General features: G+C 38.5%; 1 protein-coding gene across 1 annotated transcript in view; it reads left to right on the top strand.

The window, feature by feature from the left end:
* The window catches only part of LOC121876399, a 190536-nt gene that overhangs the window by 156610 nt on the left and 18068 nt on the right, over positions 1 to 15858 (top strand). Inside the window, exon 12 of the mRNA XM_042381476.1 lies at positions 9813 to 9993. Coding sequence (XP_042237410.1) covers positions 9813 to 9993 — 181 coding nt within the window. The remainder of the gene's footprint in view (positions 1 to 9812; positions 9994 to 15858) is intronic.

Raw genomic sequence — 15858 nt, 5'->3', positions numbered from 1 at the left:
AGTGAACTGTTGTGATCCACGGCTGAATGAGTGTCTTTACCTTTAGTGACGTCAGATATGTAAACAAAGTCAGTAAGGTAAACATAAACAATATGTGACAAGAAACATAAAAAGTTCAGACCCACAAGACATGGCGGCGTTAAACAAGGGGAGGATAAGTACACCTCCGTTTTCTTTGTTTATTTAATGAGATGTTATAAAATCGGTGTGCTTTTAGCGTATACTTATTTATTTATTTATTTATTCAGAAAGGGTGTGTCCTGGGAGGCTTAAAACGAGTGAAGGATTAATTCACTTTTAAATGTGTTCTGATGTTAAGGCTCTTTTATAATGATTTTTTTTGTGTCATTAGTTATTAGTTAAAGTAGAAAGATGTTGAATTAATCGGATTCGAGAGAATTTTGTATGACAGTAACTCTCTCTCTCTCTCTCTCTCTCTCTCTCTCTCTCTCTCTCTCTCTCTCTCTCTCTCTCTCTCTCCAGTGACGTTGATTAGATTGTTCAAGTAAAAATACAATTAATTTAAAACAGATCTACGTAATATTCTTTTGTTACTCGGTCTAATTCATATATAACCTAAAAAAATAACTAAACCACATTCTATAAAACTAATTCATTAATATAGTTACATAAGAGAATATATAAGAAAATATATACAGAAATAGAATATAAAATAAGTGTATTGATAAAAATAATATAAAAATAATAGTGTAAACCTTTATATAACATTTGGGGTGATGGTGTTAGCTGGCCGCATTATGAAAATACCACATGGAGATTAAGCGAGGGTAAATGCTATTAAATATTCATCACTCAGCATATTAAACTATTAATTTGCAACAGCTGCTAGTTTATATATGTAATGTCCTCACGAAATACTGTTAATGGTTCCGTATAGATTTCAGAAACCTTAAAGTTAGAGTTCATAGAATTCGTAAATGTTGAATCGTATTGTATTAACTGGAGGCGTATGTTAGTAAATAAACCCAATTCCAACTAACTTACAGTACCCGTTGAATAAGTTGTCGACATTTGGTAGTCTCTAAGATTAAAGGTATTTATAAAATTTAATATAAACCAAATTAAACGAAGTGAAATAAATCTAATAATCTTAAGGATTTTTTTTAAAGTTTGGTTAGGTTAGTTTAGGTTAGGTTAGTTTAGGTTAGGTTAGTTTAGGTTAGGTTAGTTTAGGTTAGGTTAGTTTAGGTTAGGTTAGTACGGAGGACGAAAAATTTTAGTGCCGTAGTCCCAGCCGTTAATTTTTGTAAACAATCATTTGGATGCTGCTTGTTTCGCGGGCTTATTTAATCGTGGTTTTATCAGAGATGGATCGTTCCCTTAACAACCAATCCCTCGCTTCCTCCTTTACCTCTGCTTTACGTCAGGTGTCTTTTTCGACAGGTGTTTTAAATTGATGTTACAACGATGAAGTCGCTTTTACTATTATTATTATCCCATTCTTTCAACAGTTTTCTGAAACTGCTGCATCATCATGACTCAACCTTTCTCATTTTCCTCTCTCTCTCTCTCTCTCTCTCTCTCTCTCTCTCTCTCTCTCTCTCTCTCTTACAATTTCACACACAAAAATCAGCTAAGCCAATACACAAGACCGAGCTTCCTGACCGAGGCTTCCTGACCAAGGCTTCCTGACCAAGGCTTCCTGACCGAGAGTTCCGCCTTGTTGTAGGTCATGGGGCTGTACAGTGGTCAGTTCGGCTTTAAAATCCTCCAGCGTGAGAGGATTATTTTTTTTTTTTTTTACAATCTGCGAGTAAAAATGGTTTCTGATACATGGACAATATATGATACGTGGACTAGATACATTGACTGATACATGATACGTGAACAAATATTATACATGACAAACTCAGCCATAAAAGTGTTACTGGGGAATTACTGGTGATACATGTTAACAGACACACACACACACACACACCATAGTTCACAGACCAACCCCAGAATCCAAATTTCGCGGAATAACTGTGTCTAATATATTGAAATTATTGAAATTGGTGGAATAAAAATTTGCATACACCTTCACCACGAGCGAGGTATAAAAATTATTTCACTCTAGTCAATATTTTTAGCGCTTGGAAGAGTGGTGGTGGTGGTGGTGTATTTTGCTGTGGTGGTAAATGTGGTACTGTGGTACTTACATACATACATACATACATACATACATACATACATACATACATACTTTACACACATACATACATACATACATACATACATACATACATACATACATACACAGGGACTATCGGTCCATAAGGCTTTTCACATCAGTTCACTGTTCATACTAAATCGTGACGTCATTGTTAAAACACAATGAACAAATTACACTTGCAATACTTTACAATACGTCTCTCCAGACTCCGAGTTACTTCACTGCACTACTAAACACTTAAAACACACGTGCGCGCGCACGCACACACACACACACACACACACACACACACACACACACACACCCCTCGTTCAATGAACCAAAAACTCATCACTGTTATAATATTTGTTTTCGAAGTATATTACATGACCTGTATTTAATAATGTTCTGTACCTAGAAATCAAGGTTATAAAACAATTATTAAATGCGTTACAGGGAAGGTATATATAAATCGTTATGAATCCCGTCATTTATATTTGTCATTCTAAACATTATAAGAACTATTTTCACAAGGGAAGTCTGTGTTGCATCGCCCAGTCGCTTAACTGTAAAGCTCAACATTTCATCCATTTACAAGAAAAATGTGTTATGTTGCGTTAAATGGCTCGATTTTATGGAGATTTGTGAGTTTAGGAAAATTAAATGAAATTATGTATCAGCGTAAATGAGCAGTTCAGGTGATTTAAACTCGAGTAGAAGTATAGTATAATCTGAGAGGGTTAATCCTACTTAAATCCTCGGTAATCCTATCAGGGAATCCTATTTTTTTGTTTCGTAGTTTCGTTTGGTAAATCCTTATTTTTATCTACACTAATTGAAATTATTCCTTTTAATCTTATTTATATTTTTTGTGTAATATTTTGTGTAATTTATTTTTTATTAATCCCTTTTGGAATCTCGATTGAAAGTGTACTTTTGTGTTAATTGTTGTAATCCTATTTTATCATCTGACTTATATTCCTAAGTAAAAGTTTATCTGTAATGTAATTCACGATTTATTTAGTAACAATGTTAGTAATCTGATTTGTAATCGTGTTTGTAATCATAGTTGTAATACATTTTCTTGTATTTTACGTACTTTACACACACACACACACACACACACACACACACACATCTGTAATGTTTATTCCCGTGTAGTAAGGCTTTTTTTTTTTTATTCCCGTCTATTAAGTCAATTCTAATATTTATTCCCGTCTATTAAGTCAATTCTAATATTTATTCCCGTCTATCTCTCTCGGGTTATTGTATCGTGTTTCACAACCTCGTGACGTAAACGGGCGCTGAAGGCTCTGACCTGCATGGTGTTGCAAGCTAAGGCACATGTCTCTCCCTCTTTAGTTAGTGAGATCAACAATATGAACGTCACTCATTGTGATGAAGACATATTGCACTGTAGACTTGGTGCACTGTACACATATTGCACTGTAGATATATTGCACTGAACACATATTGCACTGTAGACTTGGTGCACTGTACACATATTGCACTGTAGATATATTGCACTGAACACATATTGCACTGTAGACTTGGTGCACTGTACACATATTGCACTGTAGATATATTGCACTGAACACATATTGGACTGTGTAATGTGTGTGAATACTTATTCATACATAGATATTTCGCACCATCTCTCTCTCTCTCTCTCTCTCTCTCTCTCTCTCTCTCTCTCTCTCTCTCTCTCTCTCTCTCTCTCTCTCTCTCTCTCTCTCTCTCTCTCTCTCTCTCTCTCTCTCTCTCTCCCTCCTCCCTACCCCCAGACAGCTGGTTCATCAGAGGGACCACAGCTGGCGCGTCTTTGTGTGCGTGCTGGCAGCCAGATGGTCACAAGGCGGCACAAGATGGCTCCTCTCACAATTAATGTTTTAAGAAGTCAATTTTGTCCCCGGGATCTTTCTTATTACCTTTTCCCGAATGTTGTTATTGGGAGTTTTGTCTTGGTTGATTTTGTAGGATTTTTTAATTTTTTAGAGTTTGTTTTTTTTTAGCCCTGTTTTGTAGTTGGGTTTTTAGCTGTATTTTGTAGGTTTGTAGTTGTATTTTTGTGATTGGTTTCTGTAGTTTTTTTATTGTATTTTTGTGGTTTGGTTTTGTAGTGTTTTAATTGTAGTTTTTAATGTGGGTTTTGTAGGTTTTTGGGGGGGTTTGTTTTGTAGGGTTTTTATTGTATTTATTTAATTTGTGTTATTCTCTTTTTCTCCTTCATCTACTTTGCCGAGACTCTCTCTCTCTCTCTCTCTCTCTCTCTCTCTCTCTCTCTCTCTCTCTTGCCTACATATACATTAAACTTATAAATGTCGACTTGTAACACCTGCAGTACCTGTAATTACCTGTAATACCCTCAACACCAGTAACTACCTACAACACCAGTAACTATCTACAACACCTGTAACTACCTATAACACCTGTAACTACCTACAACACCAGTAACTACCTACAACACTTGTAACTACCTAAAACACCTGTAACCTATAACACCTGTAACTACCTATAACACCAGTAACTACCTATAACACCTGTAACTACCTACAGCACCAGAAAATACCTATAACACTAGTAACAACTTATAACACCCGTAACTACCTATAACACCTGTAACTACCTACAACACCTGTAACTACCTATAACACCAATAACTACCTATAACACTTGTAATTGGATTTAAGAATAGCGATATACAAGCCATATTTACTCATCAATAACCCTTCCATGAACCCCATCAATATAATCACATCTATATCAGTTCTATATAATTTATCGAGCAGCAATACTGTATAAGGTGCTATAGTGTTACTCTCGTGCATATTAAACAAAACTCTTTATCGGATTAAAAAAACGTGCCGATTTGTCGTGATCCGATTAACTTGCCAAAGGACTGCTGCCGTTCAGGAATACCTTACGTGTTCGAGTTATTTTTACATATATATATACAGAATACTCGCGGAATGGTAGTATTTATGGTGGTGTGGTGGTGGTGTTATGGTAGTGTGGTTGTGGTATGGTAGTGTGGCGGTTAGGGTAGGGGGTGGTATGGTAGTGTAGTGGTTATGGTAGCGGTGTTGTGGTGGTTATGGTAATGTGGTTCTGTTGTGGTAGTGGTGGTATGGTAGTGTAGCGGCTATGGTAGCGGTGTTGTGGTGGTTATGGTAACGGTGGTATGGTAGTGTAGCGGTTATGGTAGCGGTGTTGTGGTGGTTATGGTAACGGTGGTATGGTCGTGTGGCGGTTATGGTAGCGGTGTTATGGTAGTCTGGTTCTGTTGTGGTGGTATGGTAGTGTGACGGTTATGGTAGCCGGTGTTGTGGTAGTATGGTTGTGTTGTGGTAGTGTAGTGGTGGTTTCTTCCCCCAGGACAAAAGCCACTACTTTCAGCCTCTGTGTATTCATTGGCGGTGGTGGTGCTGTTGTTATTGTGGCGGACCAATTCTCGCTGCCTGGCTACTCAAGAGGGTAATGTTGTTCCCGGCGAGGCACTTAACCTACCTGTACATACACACCACCTGGCCAAGCTGACTACACCTGTGGCACCTCTCTCTCTCTCTCTCTCTCTCTCTCTCTCTCTCTCTCTCTCTCTCTCTCCTCTTGCTAAAAATTGTTGAGTCAGTCAAGGTGATTGTGGATCGTAGAAATCTTTGTTTTATCATCACCATCACCACTAATACATTTATCATCACCACCACCACTAGTACAATTATCATCACCACCACCATCACCACTACTAGCATGATCATTACCACCATCATCACTCCCCCTTCCCCCTCTCCCCTCCCCCCCTCCCTCTAACGGACCCTCAGTATAACCCTACTTTCCTTTCAATAAGTCCAAATTAACTAGAGGTTTCACCGAGGAAGATGTTCAGTACTTTCAGAGGCCTGGTGGGTGTGTGTGGCGGGGAAACTATCACCACTCAGCTTTTTTAATACTGATTCATAACCTCGCGGCCCCTTAATACTTGAAGGGTCTCTCATTATTCCTTATTAACTGACGCTGATCCTCCCTCTTCCCCCTTGTCTTCCTTCTCCTCATCCCTCCTCCTTCTTTCTCCTCCCTCTCCTCCCCCCCATCTTCCCTCCTTCCTCCCTCTTCCCTATTACCGGTAGTTCCCCGGTCTCACCTCCTACCGGTAATAGTGTACTTTAACCTGCTTTATCCCCCGGTAACGACACCATCACCCAACTTCCGGGAGCTTTTGCGAGTCTCAGAACCTCGTGAATTGAATTCCCCCCTTTCCTCCCCTTCTTGTCTCTCCTCTCACCCTCCTTCCCCCTTCTTCCCCCTACTCCTTCCTCCTCCTTCCTTCATTCCTTCCTTCATTCCTGCACACTGTTTTTTAGTCGTCCTTCTTCTCCTTCCTCCCCATTCTGACTCCTCCTCCCTTGTTCCCTCTCCTCCTGAGTCTTCCTCCACCCCCATCCTCCCTTCTTGGCCCCCATTCCTCCCTACCTACCTGGAGAAGTGATGTGAGACGGCGCCTAATTACTTCACTTTTATCTACAACATTAAGATAGATTCCCAGAAGGTTCCTACGTTAACATGTTTTAATATTTGAAAATTCTAAGACTCCATTTTACTGGTAACTTGGGGTTCGACTAGCAATGTAACCTAACACTTTAATGCTCTTAAGTTAAAACAAAAAATTATTCCCTTAAGTGGAGAGAACGATTCTAACATGCTCACTTAAACCAAGACACAGAAATTGGATTCTCTAACGCTCGTACTGTGTTAAAATTTACCCCCCCTCCCCCCCTCCCCTTCCACCCCCTTCAAAAAAAACTAGGGATGTGAGAAAGTTTGAAACACAATCATCTTAACTCTGGTATAAAAATGGCGTTCAATTTGCTCTGAGACTTTATAGATCAAGTCGTTCTCTCATCACTAGGTAGAGGAGAAGGTGAACGTAGGTGACTTTGAACTCGAACCTCTTGAGTCCATGAGAGAGGAAATGTCGAAAAATTCATCGCTTTTTTCCTCCTCCTCCTCCTCTTCTTCTTCCTCTTCCTTTTCCTCCTCCTCTTCTTCCTTTCTTATCTCCTCTCCTCCTCTTCCTCTTTCATCCTCGCTTACGGGTGTCGTGAATCAGTCTCCAACACCATGATTCAATTACCTGTGAAGCTTCGTACCCGAGAGTGAACCGTATAAAAAAATCATCTGATCTTACATTAATGATCGCGTTTTTTTTTTATGTGTCTCATTTATCTTTCTTTTTGTTACATGAAGGGGATAGGTCGTACCCTGCTTTTACTTACAAGCTCGTGACTGTGATGTCCCTGTGCTTGTGTTTATTCTAGTGAGTTTGTCTTTGAAGTGTAAAATACGAATGCTTGACACACGCTTCATCACTCGCCTAGACTTTCAGAGAGAGAGAGAGAGAGAGAGAGAGAGAGAGAGAGAGAGAGAGAATAATTGGGTCTCACAGTTCACACTTTGCCTGTCTGTTAGTGAGGGTGGAGTAGAGAGTCCGTCTAAAGTGTTTCCGACTGGACTACCCTTCCCTTCCCTTCCCTTCCCCCCCTCAGAAGAAGTTTACTGTAGGTACTCTACTGTATAATCACCTCCTCCTACATCGCCGCAGTCAGGAGTATGATATATCCTGCCGGGGTTTAAAATCCCCTCCTTCTCTCCTCACATGATTTATTTTATTTTATAGCCTGAAGGGAATTTTTTCTCTACTCCATAAGGATTTTTTTTTATCCTTTCATCTACGAGGGTAAAAAATCTTCGTTGTAAATTTTTCTTTTTTGTATAAGGGAATTTTAAGATTTTATATCTACGAGAATAAATATTTATGAGTTTTATTTATGTGAAAGAAAATGTTATTATCAGTAGTTATTATTACGTTATTGATGTTGTCACGGTGAGGAACCTTCATTGGTCCACTGCTACTACAGGAGGGTAATAACACACCTCTCTCACATCGAACCCGGGACATAGTTCTGAGAGGTACGCATATTGCCGCTGTGCCACCAACACCCAGGGAGTCAGTCAGTCAAGTCAGTCAGTCAGTCAGTTGTTGCGACACGCCAGGTGATGTAAAAGTCAAATCACTCACTTAATTAAATCATCTCTGACGTCTCTTGACACAGGAATTAAAAAAGAAAGAAAATAGAGAGAAAGAGAGAAACTGCCTCACTCATGTGGTGACGGTTTCTCCCTGATTAAACAAAAGTGAAACTAAAACAAAAATCTCCGGGACACTTTCACTGCTTTAAACACCTTTAGAATCACTTAATATAAACAGGTGTGAAGAATTAAGAGTAACGTACACCTGTTAAGTGAGTTCCCACCAGGTGATGAGTCTTACCTGGATGATAAATGATTAATTGGAATGTCAGGAAAAAACAACATGTAAAAATTAATAAAACTGCTGAAGGGGGAAAACTGACACCACCATTCTCCTGAAGGCTTGGTTCTTCTTCTTCAGGTAACGTGGTAAAAAAAAATTGTCTTCTCGGTGTTACCTTCTTCGTCGTGTTCCTCTGGGGAGTATAAACTGATCTCTCTCTCTCTCTCTCTCTCTCTCTCTCTCTCTCTCTCTCCTCATTCGATATGCAAGCAAGTCTACACATCCAATACCATTAGTACCAGCAAAACCTTCCATTTGTTGATGAAGTGTCGTGTATGGCTGTCAGGATGCACGACCTGAGGGAAAAGCCAGCAGGTGATTGGTTGTCTCCCACGGGCCCGACCAATCACTGGCCACTGATGGATTGGACGGCCGCCTGTATCAGCTGTCCTACACTATTACAAAATGTTGACATAGCAAAGTGCATCCTATCAGTATTGATGTATAGAACTAGTGTAGTTTTGGGGGTTATTTAAATATCCAAACATTGCTTTACGGTGGTTTGTTTATGGTGATTTATATTCAATTACACCGAACCCTGGGTGTAGTCTTTGCTTCCCGTGTGTTGATTTAAATGTTATATGACGTCATGGGTTATTTATCAGTTACCTCTTATCAAAGCGTGACATATTTACCAGGTATTTCAGCCATAGTGTGTCTTGTGGAGCGGGTGAGGGACGTGACATATTTTACAGGTTTTCATTATAGGCGTAATATATTTACCGTCTGCCACAGTAACTTATTTATCGACCGACGATGTTTATCTTTTGCATCAGCTGACAACACACACACACACACACTCTCTCTCTCTCTCTCTCTCTCTCTCTCTCTCTCTCTCGTGTTAATCGCTCATACATTCCGAGCGGCGATTAAACCTTTGGATTTATGGCAGTTGGTTTTAAAGGGTTTATTGGTTTGTTGTGTTATAGGTGAGATGATCCACAGTGCTAGTAGGAGGTAGTACTAGTAGGTTACTCTCCTACTAGGTCACACTCTTATTAGGTCCCGCTTCTAGTAGGTCACATTGCCCTAATAAACCTCTGTCCTAATATGTTCTATTTTTGTTGACCATACACCTATTAGGCTACAACTTAACCTAATCTAACCTAACCTCACCTCACCTCACCTCACGAAATGTTTAAAGTAACATCCAATAGTGAAAAGGTTAATTTTATTTACACTGTCTCACCTTCTTCCTTCCTTCCTTCCTTCATGTACACACTAAGTAACGCCTTCTTCCTTCTTTCCTTCTCCTCCTTCATTTACATACTAAGTGACCTCGTTCCCTTCCAGGTGTACTTCGACAACCGCACGCTGTTCGCCAACGTCACATCGACGCGTCCTAACTTCAACGTGAGTCGGCTGGACGCTGGCACCAGTTACCAGATCAAGGTGTACGTTACCCACGGCCCGGTGACCTCCCAACCCGTGGTGGTGTCGGCCTATACCTCCAGAACCTCCAGGACCAACACAGGTTAGTTTATACCTCCACACACACACATACGTACGTACACACATGCCTACACACACACACACACACCCTCACCAACACCACACACCTACACACACACACAGCTACACACACCCACACACCAACCCACACACCAACCCACACCCACCTACACCTGCAGGACAAATGCTTAATTGGTAATCTCTTCAGCTCCCACACCTGCACAAGGGAGCAGATCCTTCACTGAAATTACAGTCTCCAGACCCAAGCAGGAACAAAATAAACCCAGCAGGTTTATTTTAAGCCTTCCATGCCATTACGAGTAAACATTAAAACATTCCAACCTTTCCTGGTATTACAAGTTAACATTAAACATTTAAACCTTTTACGATCTACAAAGTGAATATTTAAACCTTTTTAAAACTTGTGAGTAATGATTTAAACCTTTCTGAACCTTATACATAACGTAACATAATTCTACTAGATGACTAATATAACTCATTGTTATTTTATGTTATAAGTTACTTCAATGTCCACCAACCATTTTTGGAACCTTTTCTTTTCAATAGTTTAGATGTATCGTTAAAAAATGTAGCCAACAAACTGTGGGAAAAAAGTGAGGTGTGTCAAATTGTCTAAAAAAACCAACTTTCCAGGTCAGTGTTATGTTGGTATTATTATTTTATTTACCAACGTTCGAGTCTGATGGAAATATTTCTTGATGGGGAAATTTATATAAGACTTTCTGAGGATGATTACGGTAAATTTCCTTCTTTTATTTACACCAGTGCGAGGAAGTGTACAGTAATTGGGTTGTGTTGGTGTCAGGTCAGGCCAGGTCAGGTCAGGTCAGGTCAGGTCAGGTTAGGTTAGATGTAAAAAAAAAATACATTTTACTTTCGTTATTTTCAGTGTCAATATATAACACTCTCGCTCATTTTGTTTTTGTTTTATTTTCGCTTTGTTATTTTTTAAAAGCCTTTTTCTATTTCTTTTGTTTAGAGAAAATAAAATAAGGATTTATCTCCTAGCCTTACGTTATGGTTGACACACACACACACACACACACACACACACACACACACACACACAACACCATTTCACTGTTAAGATTTTTTGTATGTCAGAATATAACCTTTGGTCTATATATCTTTTCAGTATTTTCTCCACACCATTTTTCACAGATTGGTATAGGTTTAGTTTTTTCTGTTGATAGTTTATTTTTTTTTTTTTTTTTAGAAGTCTATTGGAAATTTCATAAGTCAACCCGGATTTAACAGCCGGGTTGCCTGTATACCAGTGTGATATCTGTCCAAATTCGAATACAAGGAGGAATTCTATTTTTTTTTGGGGGGTCCATGATAAATAAGACTAATTTCTCTCTCCCCCACACACACACACACACGCACACACACACACACACACACACACACCGTTAACTAGTCATCAAGAAGTAAAAGTTAAGATACATGGGCTTATAAGTTTAATTAATATTTTATGTAGTAAACCTAAATAATGTTGCCAGGTTTTTTTTAGGAGTGTTTACATGTATCAGTTGGAGTGTACACCGCCGCTATATTGGATTTTTATAACAGTTTTGTTTGATAATATTCGTAAAAATATTTGATCCTTTTTCATTGTCGGAGTGCACGGAAATGGAACCTAGAACACCCTTAGGATTTTTTTCTGCTGTTGTAAAATGAATCTTTCGTTTTATCTACCTTAAACATCACAAAGAAACCAAATAGCTTTAATATATTTTTTTTTTAGCTTTCATACTAGATGTTTAAAATCGGGAAAAACATTTATAATCAACTGGTATAAGAATGTATATGGCTGTGTATGGTATTAACACACACACACACACACACACACACACACACACACACACACACTACTACCAATATTACCAACCATTTTACATCTATTTTTTGACCTTTTTACCCCCCAGCAATAGAGGTCATTTTCGCTCCCAATTAAAATGTTAATGCATTCATGATCTAGGAACTTTTTTTTTCTTTTTTTTTAATTAATTGACAGTTGATTGGCAGTAGAGGCCCGGATGAACTGTGTCGATACTATAGCCAAGTGTTAGAATAATTTACATGGATGTTTTTTTTTTAAGCAGTAAATTACATGGCGAGTTTATTATGGTGTGGGGTTGTGTTTGTCTGTCTAGATGATATGTGTTCGTTTATGGTGTGTGTGTGTTTTATTATGAATGAGTGTCATTTAATTCGAAAAAAGATCATGATTTATTTATTTTTATTATTATTATTAGTATTGTTATTATTATTATTATTATTATTATTATTATTATTGTTTTTATTATTAGTATTATTTTGTTATTATTATTATTATTGTTTTTATTATTAGTATTATTTTATTATTATTATTATTATTGTTATTATTGTTTTATTATTATTATTATTATTATTATTATTATTATTGTTTTTATTATTATTATTTTATTATTATTATTATTATTATTCCATACTTAACGTCATCTCTTTGAAGAACAGACAGCGAGAGAGGTAAGAGTGACAGACAAGAATACAGAAAGAATAAAGAATTAAAAATAGGAAGAGGGGGAGAAAAGAGGAGGAAGGAAAGAAAGAAAACAAAGAATTAAGAGAGAGAGAGAGAGAGAGAGAGACCTCACCTGCTGTTCCACATTAAGCTCTGCTATGCCCCTGTAGGACTGACACAGCCAAGCGTAAAGCTCTTAGGGAACACGGGAAAAGCACAATAATTCAGGAGGAAGGAAGGAGGAGGATAAAAACGAAGAGGAAACGAGTGAAAACAAAAGAAAACAATAATAGGACAATAAAGTAAATGACAAGAGAGCTTCTCTCAATGTATTTTGTCAAGTGATATTTAACCATGTAAATAATAACCTAACCTAACCTAATATCATTAATTAATCTTCACGAAGTTCTAAATAATATTTCTAAATGACTATCTAAGTGATTCTTCTAAACATTGTTCCTAAATAAGGTCAAACGTATTTAAGAAAAATAATAAATTCTACCCGGACAAGTTGGCAAATTGTGTAAAACTCTACGGACATCACCACCCGCGTTTCATTTACTCAGCTTTATGACGTCACCAAGGGAATCTTAAAGCAGTGTGTGTGTGTATAACCTATAATGCGACCCACCACCCTCCCCTGCCTTTATATATAGTGATCTAATACAATAGTCCCCATGATAGTCACCCCAGGAATTGTTGTTTTGCTTACCAGGAATCAACCGATGACTTGATGTTGGAAAAGCACCACAAACCAGATGTGATAAACCCCAATTAATTAGTTTATTATTCTCGTTATCCGGAAGACTCTAAACCAATCAAGCACAACCCTAATAAAGCACCCTTGAGTAGGTTAGTTTTGATTGGTTGTTATCGTCTTCTTTCAGTTTTAAGTCAGTTTTCATTGGTTTATCTCTAAATTAATAGTCTGGGTGTCCTGTTCGTGGTACTTTTCCAACAGTATATTTTTCCGAGGCATGATGGATGCTTCGTTCCTGCCAGCACATATATCATGCCTAAATTGCAATTTTATTCAGTGACTATTATTGATGTTCTCAATATGGAAGTGAATTTCTAAATGTGCAAGTAAATTTGATGGATGTTTTTAATAATTCTTGAGCAGCTGTAAATTATCTCGAGTGTTTTATAAGAATATTTGCAGAGATGTGAAGTTAATGGTGGTAATTTTAGTGTGTGTGTCTGTGAGTAAGAGAGATAGTACGAGAAAGAGCGAGATATAATGAGAGAGACGGTGAGAGATACAAGGTCATCCCAACACACGTAAAAAAGATTTGATCGTCCAATGTTGCAAAAATTATCGTTGTTGACTGTAGGTCGTGGCCGGACAGATAGAGAGATAAGGAGATTAATAACTATAAATATATGTATATACGTATATTGGATATAAAAAAGGAGAAAGAGAGATAGAGACATAGAGAGAGAGAGATAAATAGAGAAAAAATATATATAAAGATAACGATATATTTTCTCCATCATTTTGCGTCAACCTCATCAAAACACTCGGGCAGTTTCAGAGTGATTTTTTTTTTTTCGGGGGGCTCACGAGGTTGGTTTTGCGTGGCAGTAAGTATGAATATTTACTAAAGTATTGCGAGAGTGGTTTGCCCTTTGACCTTTGACCTTTTGACCAGCTAGCACTTTAGTTTGGACGTGGTGAGGGGGGTGGGTGGGTGGATTGAGTCTCGGATGCGTTCAGGTGAGTGGATATTGCGAAACCATACCTGAACCAAGTGGTGTCAGCTGAACGTTGCGGCCTGGTCACTGCTGTAGGTTGTCCATTTTAAGTGTCTGAACTTGGGGGTCTCTCTCTCTCGTATATAATAAAGTTTTTAGTGTACCCTGATAAAAGAGAGAGAGAAAACGACCCCCAATGAGTAATATTAATGAAGGCAGCACCAAAATAACATGGAAGGACACTAATGGGGCAAATGTTTAGTGGACCAAGACAGTCTTACCTGGTGATTGATGACCTACCTCCCTCCCTCCCTCATGGTGACCCTTCCTCCCCTTCCCTCCCCCTCCCTCCCTACCTCCTCCTGGTGACTCTCCTTCCTTCCCCCTGCCCTCCCTTCCCTCCTGGTAACCCTCCTTCCTTCTCCCTCTCTCTCCCTTCCTTCTCTCTCTCCTCCCTCCTTCCCCTCTCCTACTCCCCCCTTCCCTTCCTTCCCTCCCTCACCAAAAATATCAGTCATAGGATGTAACAAGACCGCAAATAATGTGAACTTTGTGCATTTTACTGTACATATGTTCTTTAGGTGTACATAAACGCCTGTGAACTGTACACTACTCTGTAACATTAACCTGAGTACAGTGTCTCATTAAAGTACATAGCGTGTATGAGTGTTGTGTATATTGTACGGATAAATTGTTCACTTTAGCGTCCGTTAGCTAGGCGTGTTGAACAGTATATAATTAAGCTAAATCTGTTGCCTTGTGGGGATATAACACCAGCGTTCGTGAGCGTGATGGATTTTAATTGATTTGTTTACATTAGCGTTCGTGAGCATGATGTCTCGTTGTAGGATTAAATGGCGTTCGTGGGTTTAAGAAGATTTATAATAGCATTCGTAAGACTAGTTCACTGTACACGTAGAGGATTAAAACAGCGTTCGTATTTTTCAGTTTATATCACGATTTGGCTGAATTTGTATAGGCCTATGAAGACTGTACGAGTGGGAGCCGAGGGAAGCGTTAAGTTTCTCTCAAAATGGCCGAGGTTACAGGCAGAGACTCTTGTGACCAGGTGTTGTGAATTTCAACCAATATGAATTTTAGTGGAGATAATTATTACTGTTTGAGAGTGGTTTTGTTGTGTTTGAGTGTGTTTGTTGCGTGTGAGAGTGTTTTTGTTGTGTTTGAGTGTTTTTGTTGTGTTTAATATTTTTTAATGTTTTGAGTATTAAGTTGGAAGAGGAACTATAAAATAATAATATACTGTGTGTGTGTAACTATATACTGTAACTTGAAACACAATTAACTAAATATTTGTGTTTGTTTTTTACGCACCGTGTTGTACAGACATAAGTTGTTCCTTCCTCTAGTCCATGATAGTCTTGTGTCTTGTTCTAGGTGATACAGAGAACATTGTCCGGGTCAAGTGTAGCAAAATTATTAATAATTTCTGAATAACAAGTAAGTGATGATAGGATATTTCCGTGTGTGTGTGTGTGTGTGTGTGTGTGTGTGTGTGTGTGTGTGTGTGTACGGACCCCACAGCCGGCAGAGTACATTACTAAAGTCCAGCCTAACGTGACCCAAATACTTATTGACTAGATATTTACAGCCGGTGGCCATAACTCACGCCCTCCGCTCCTCACATGAGCCAGATATTTCATGATA

The sequence above is a fragment of the Homarus americanus genome, unplaced genomic scaffold (genome assembly GCF_018991925.1).
Source record: "Homarus americanus isolate GMGI-L3 unplaced genomic scaffold, GMGI_Hamer_2.0 scaffold17820, whole genome shotgun sequence".
NCBI lineage: Eukaryota > Metazoa > Arthropoda > Malacostraca > Decapoda > Nephropidae > Homarus > Homarus americanus.
Note: the sequence above shows the minus strand (reverse complement) of the source record. Positions and strands in the feature narration are given on the sequence as shown.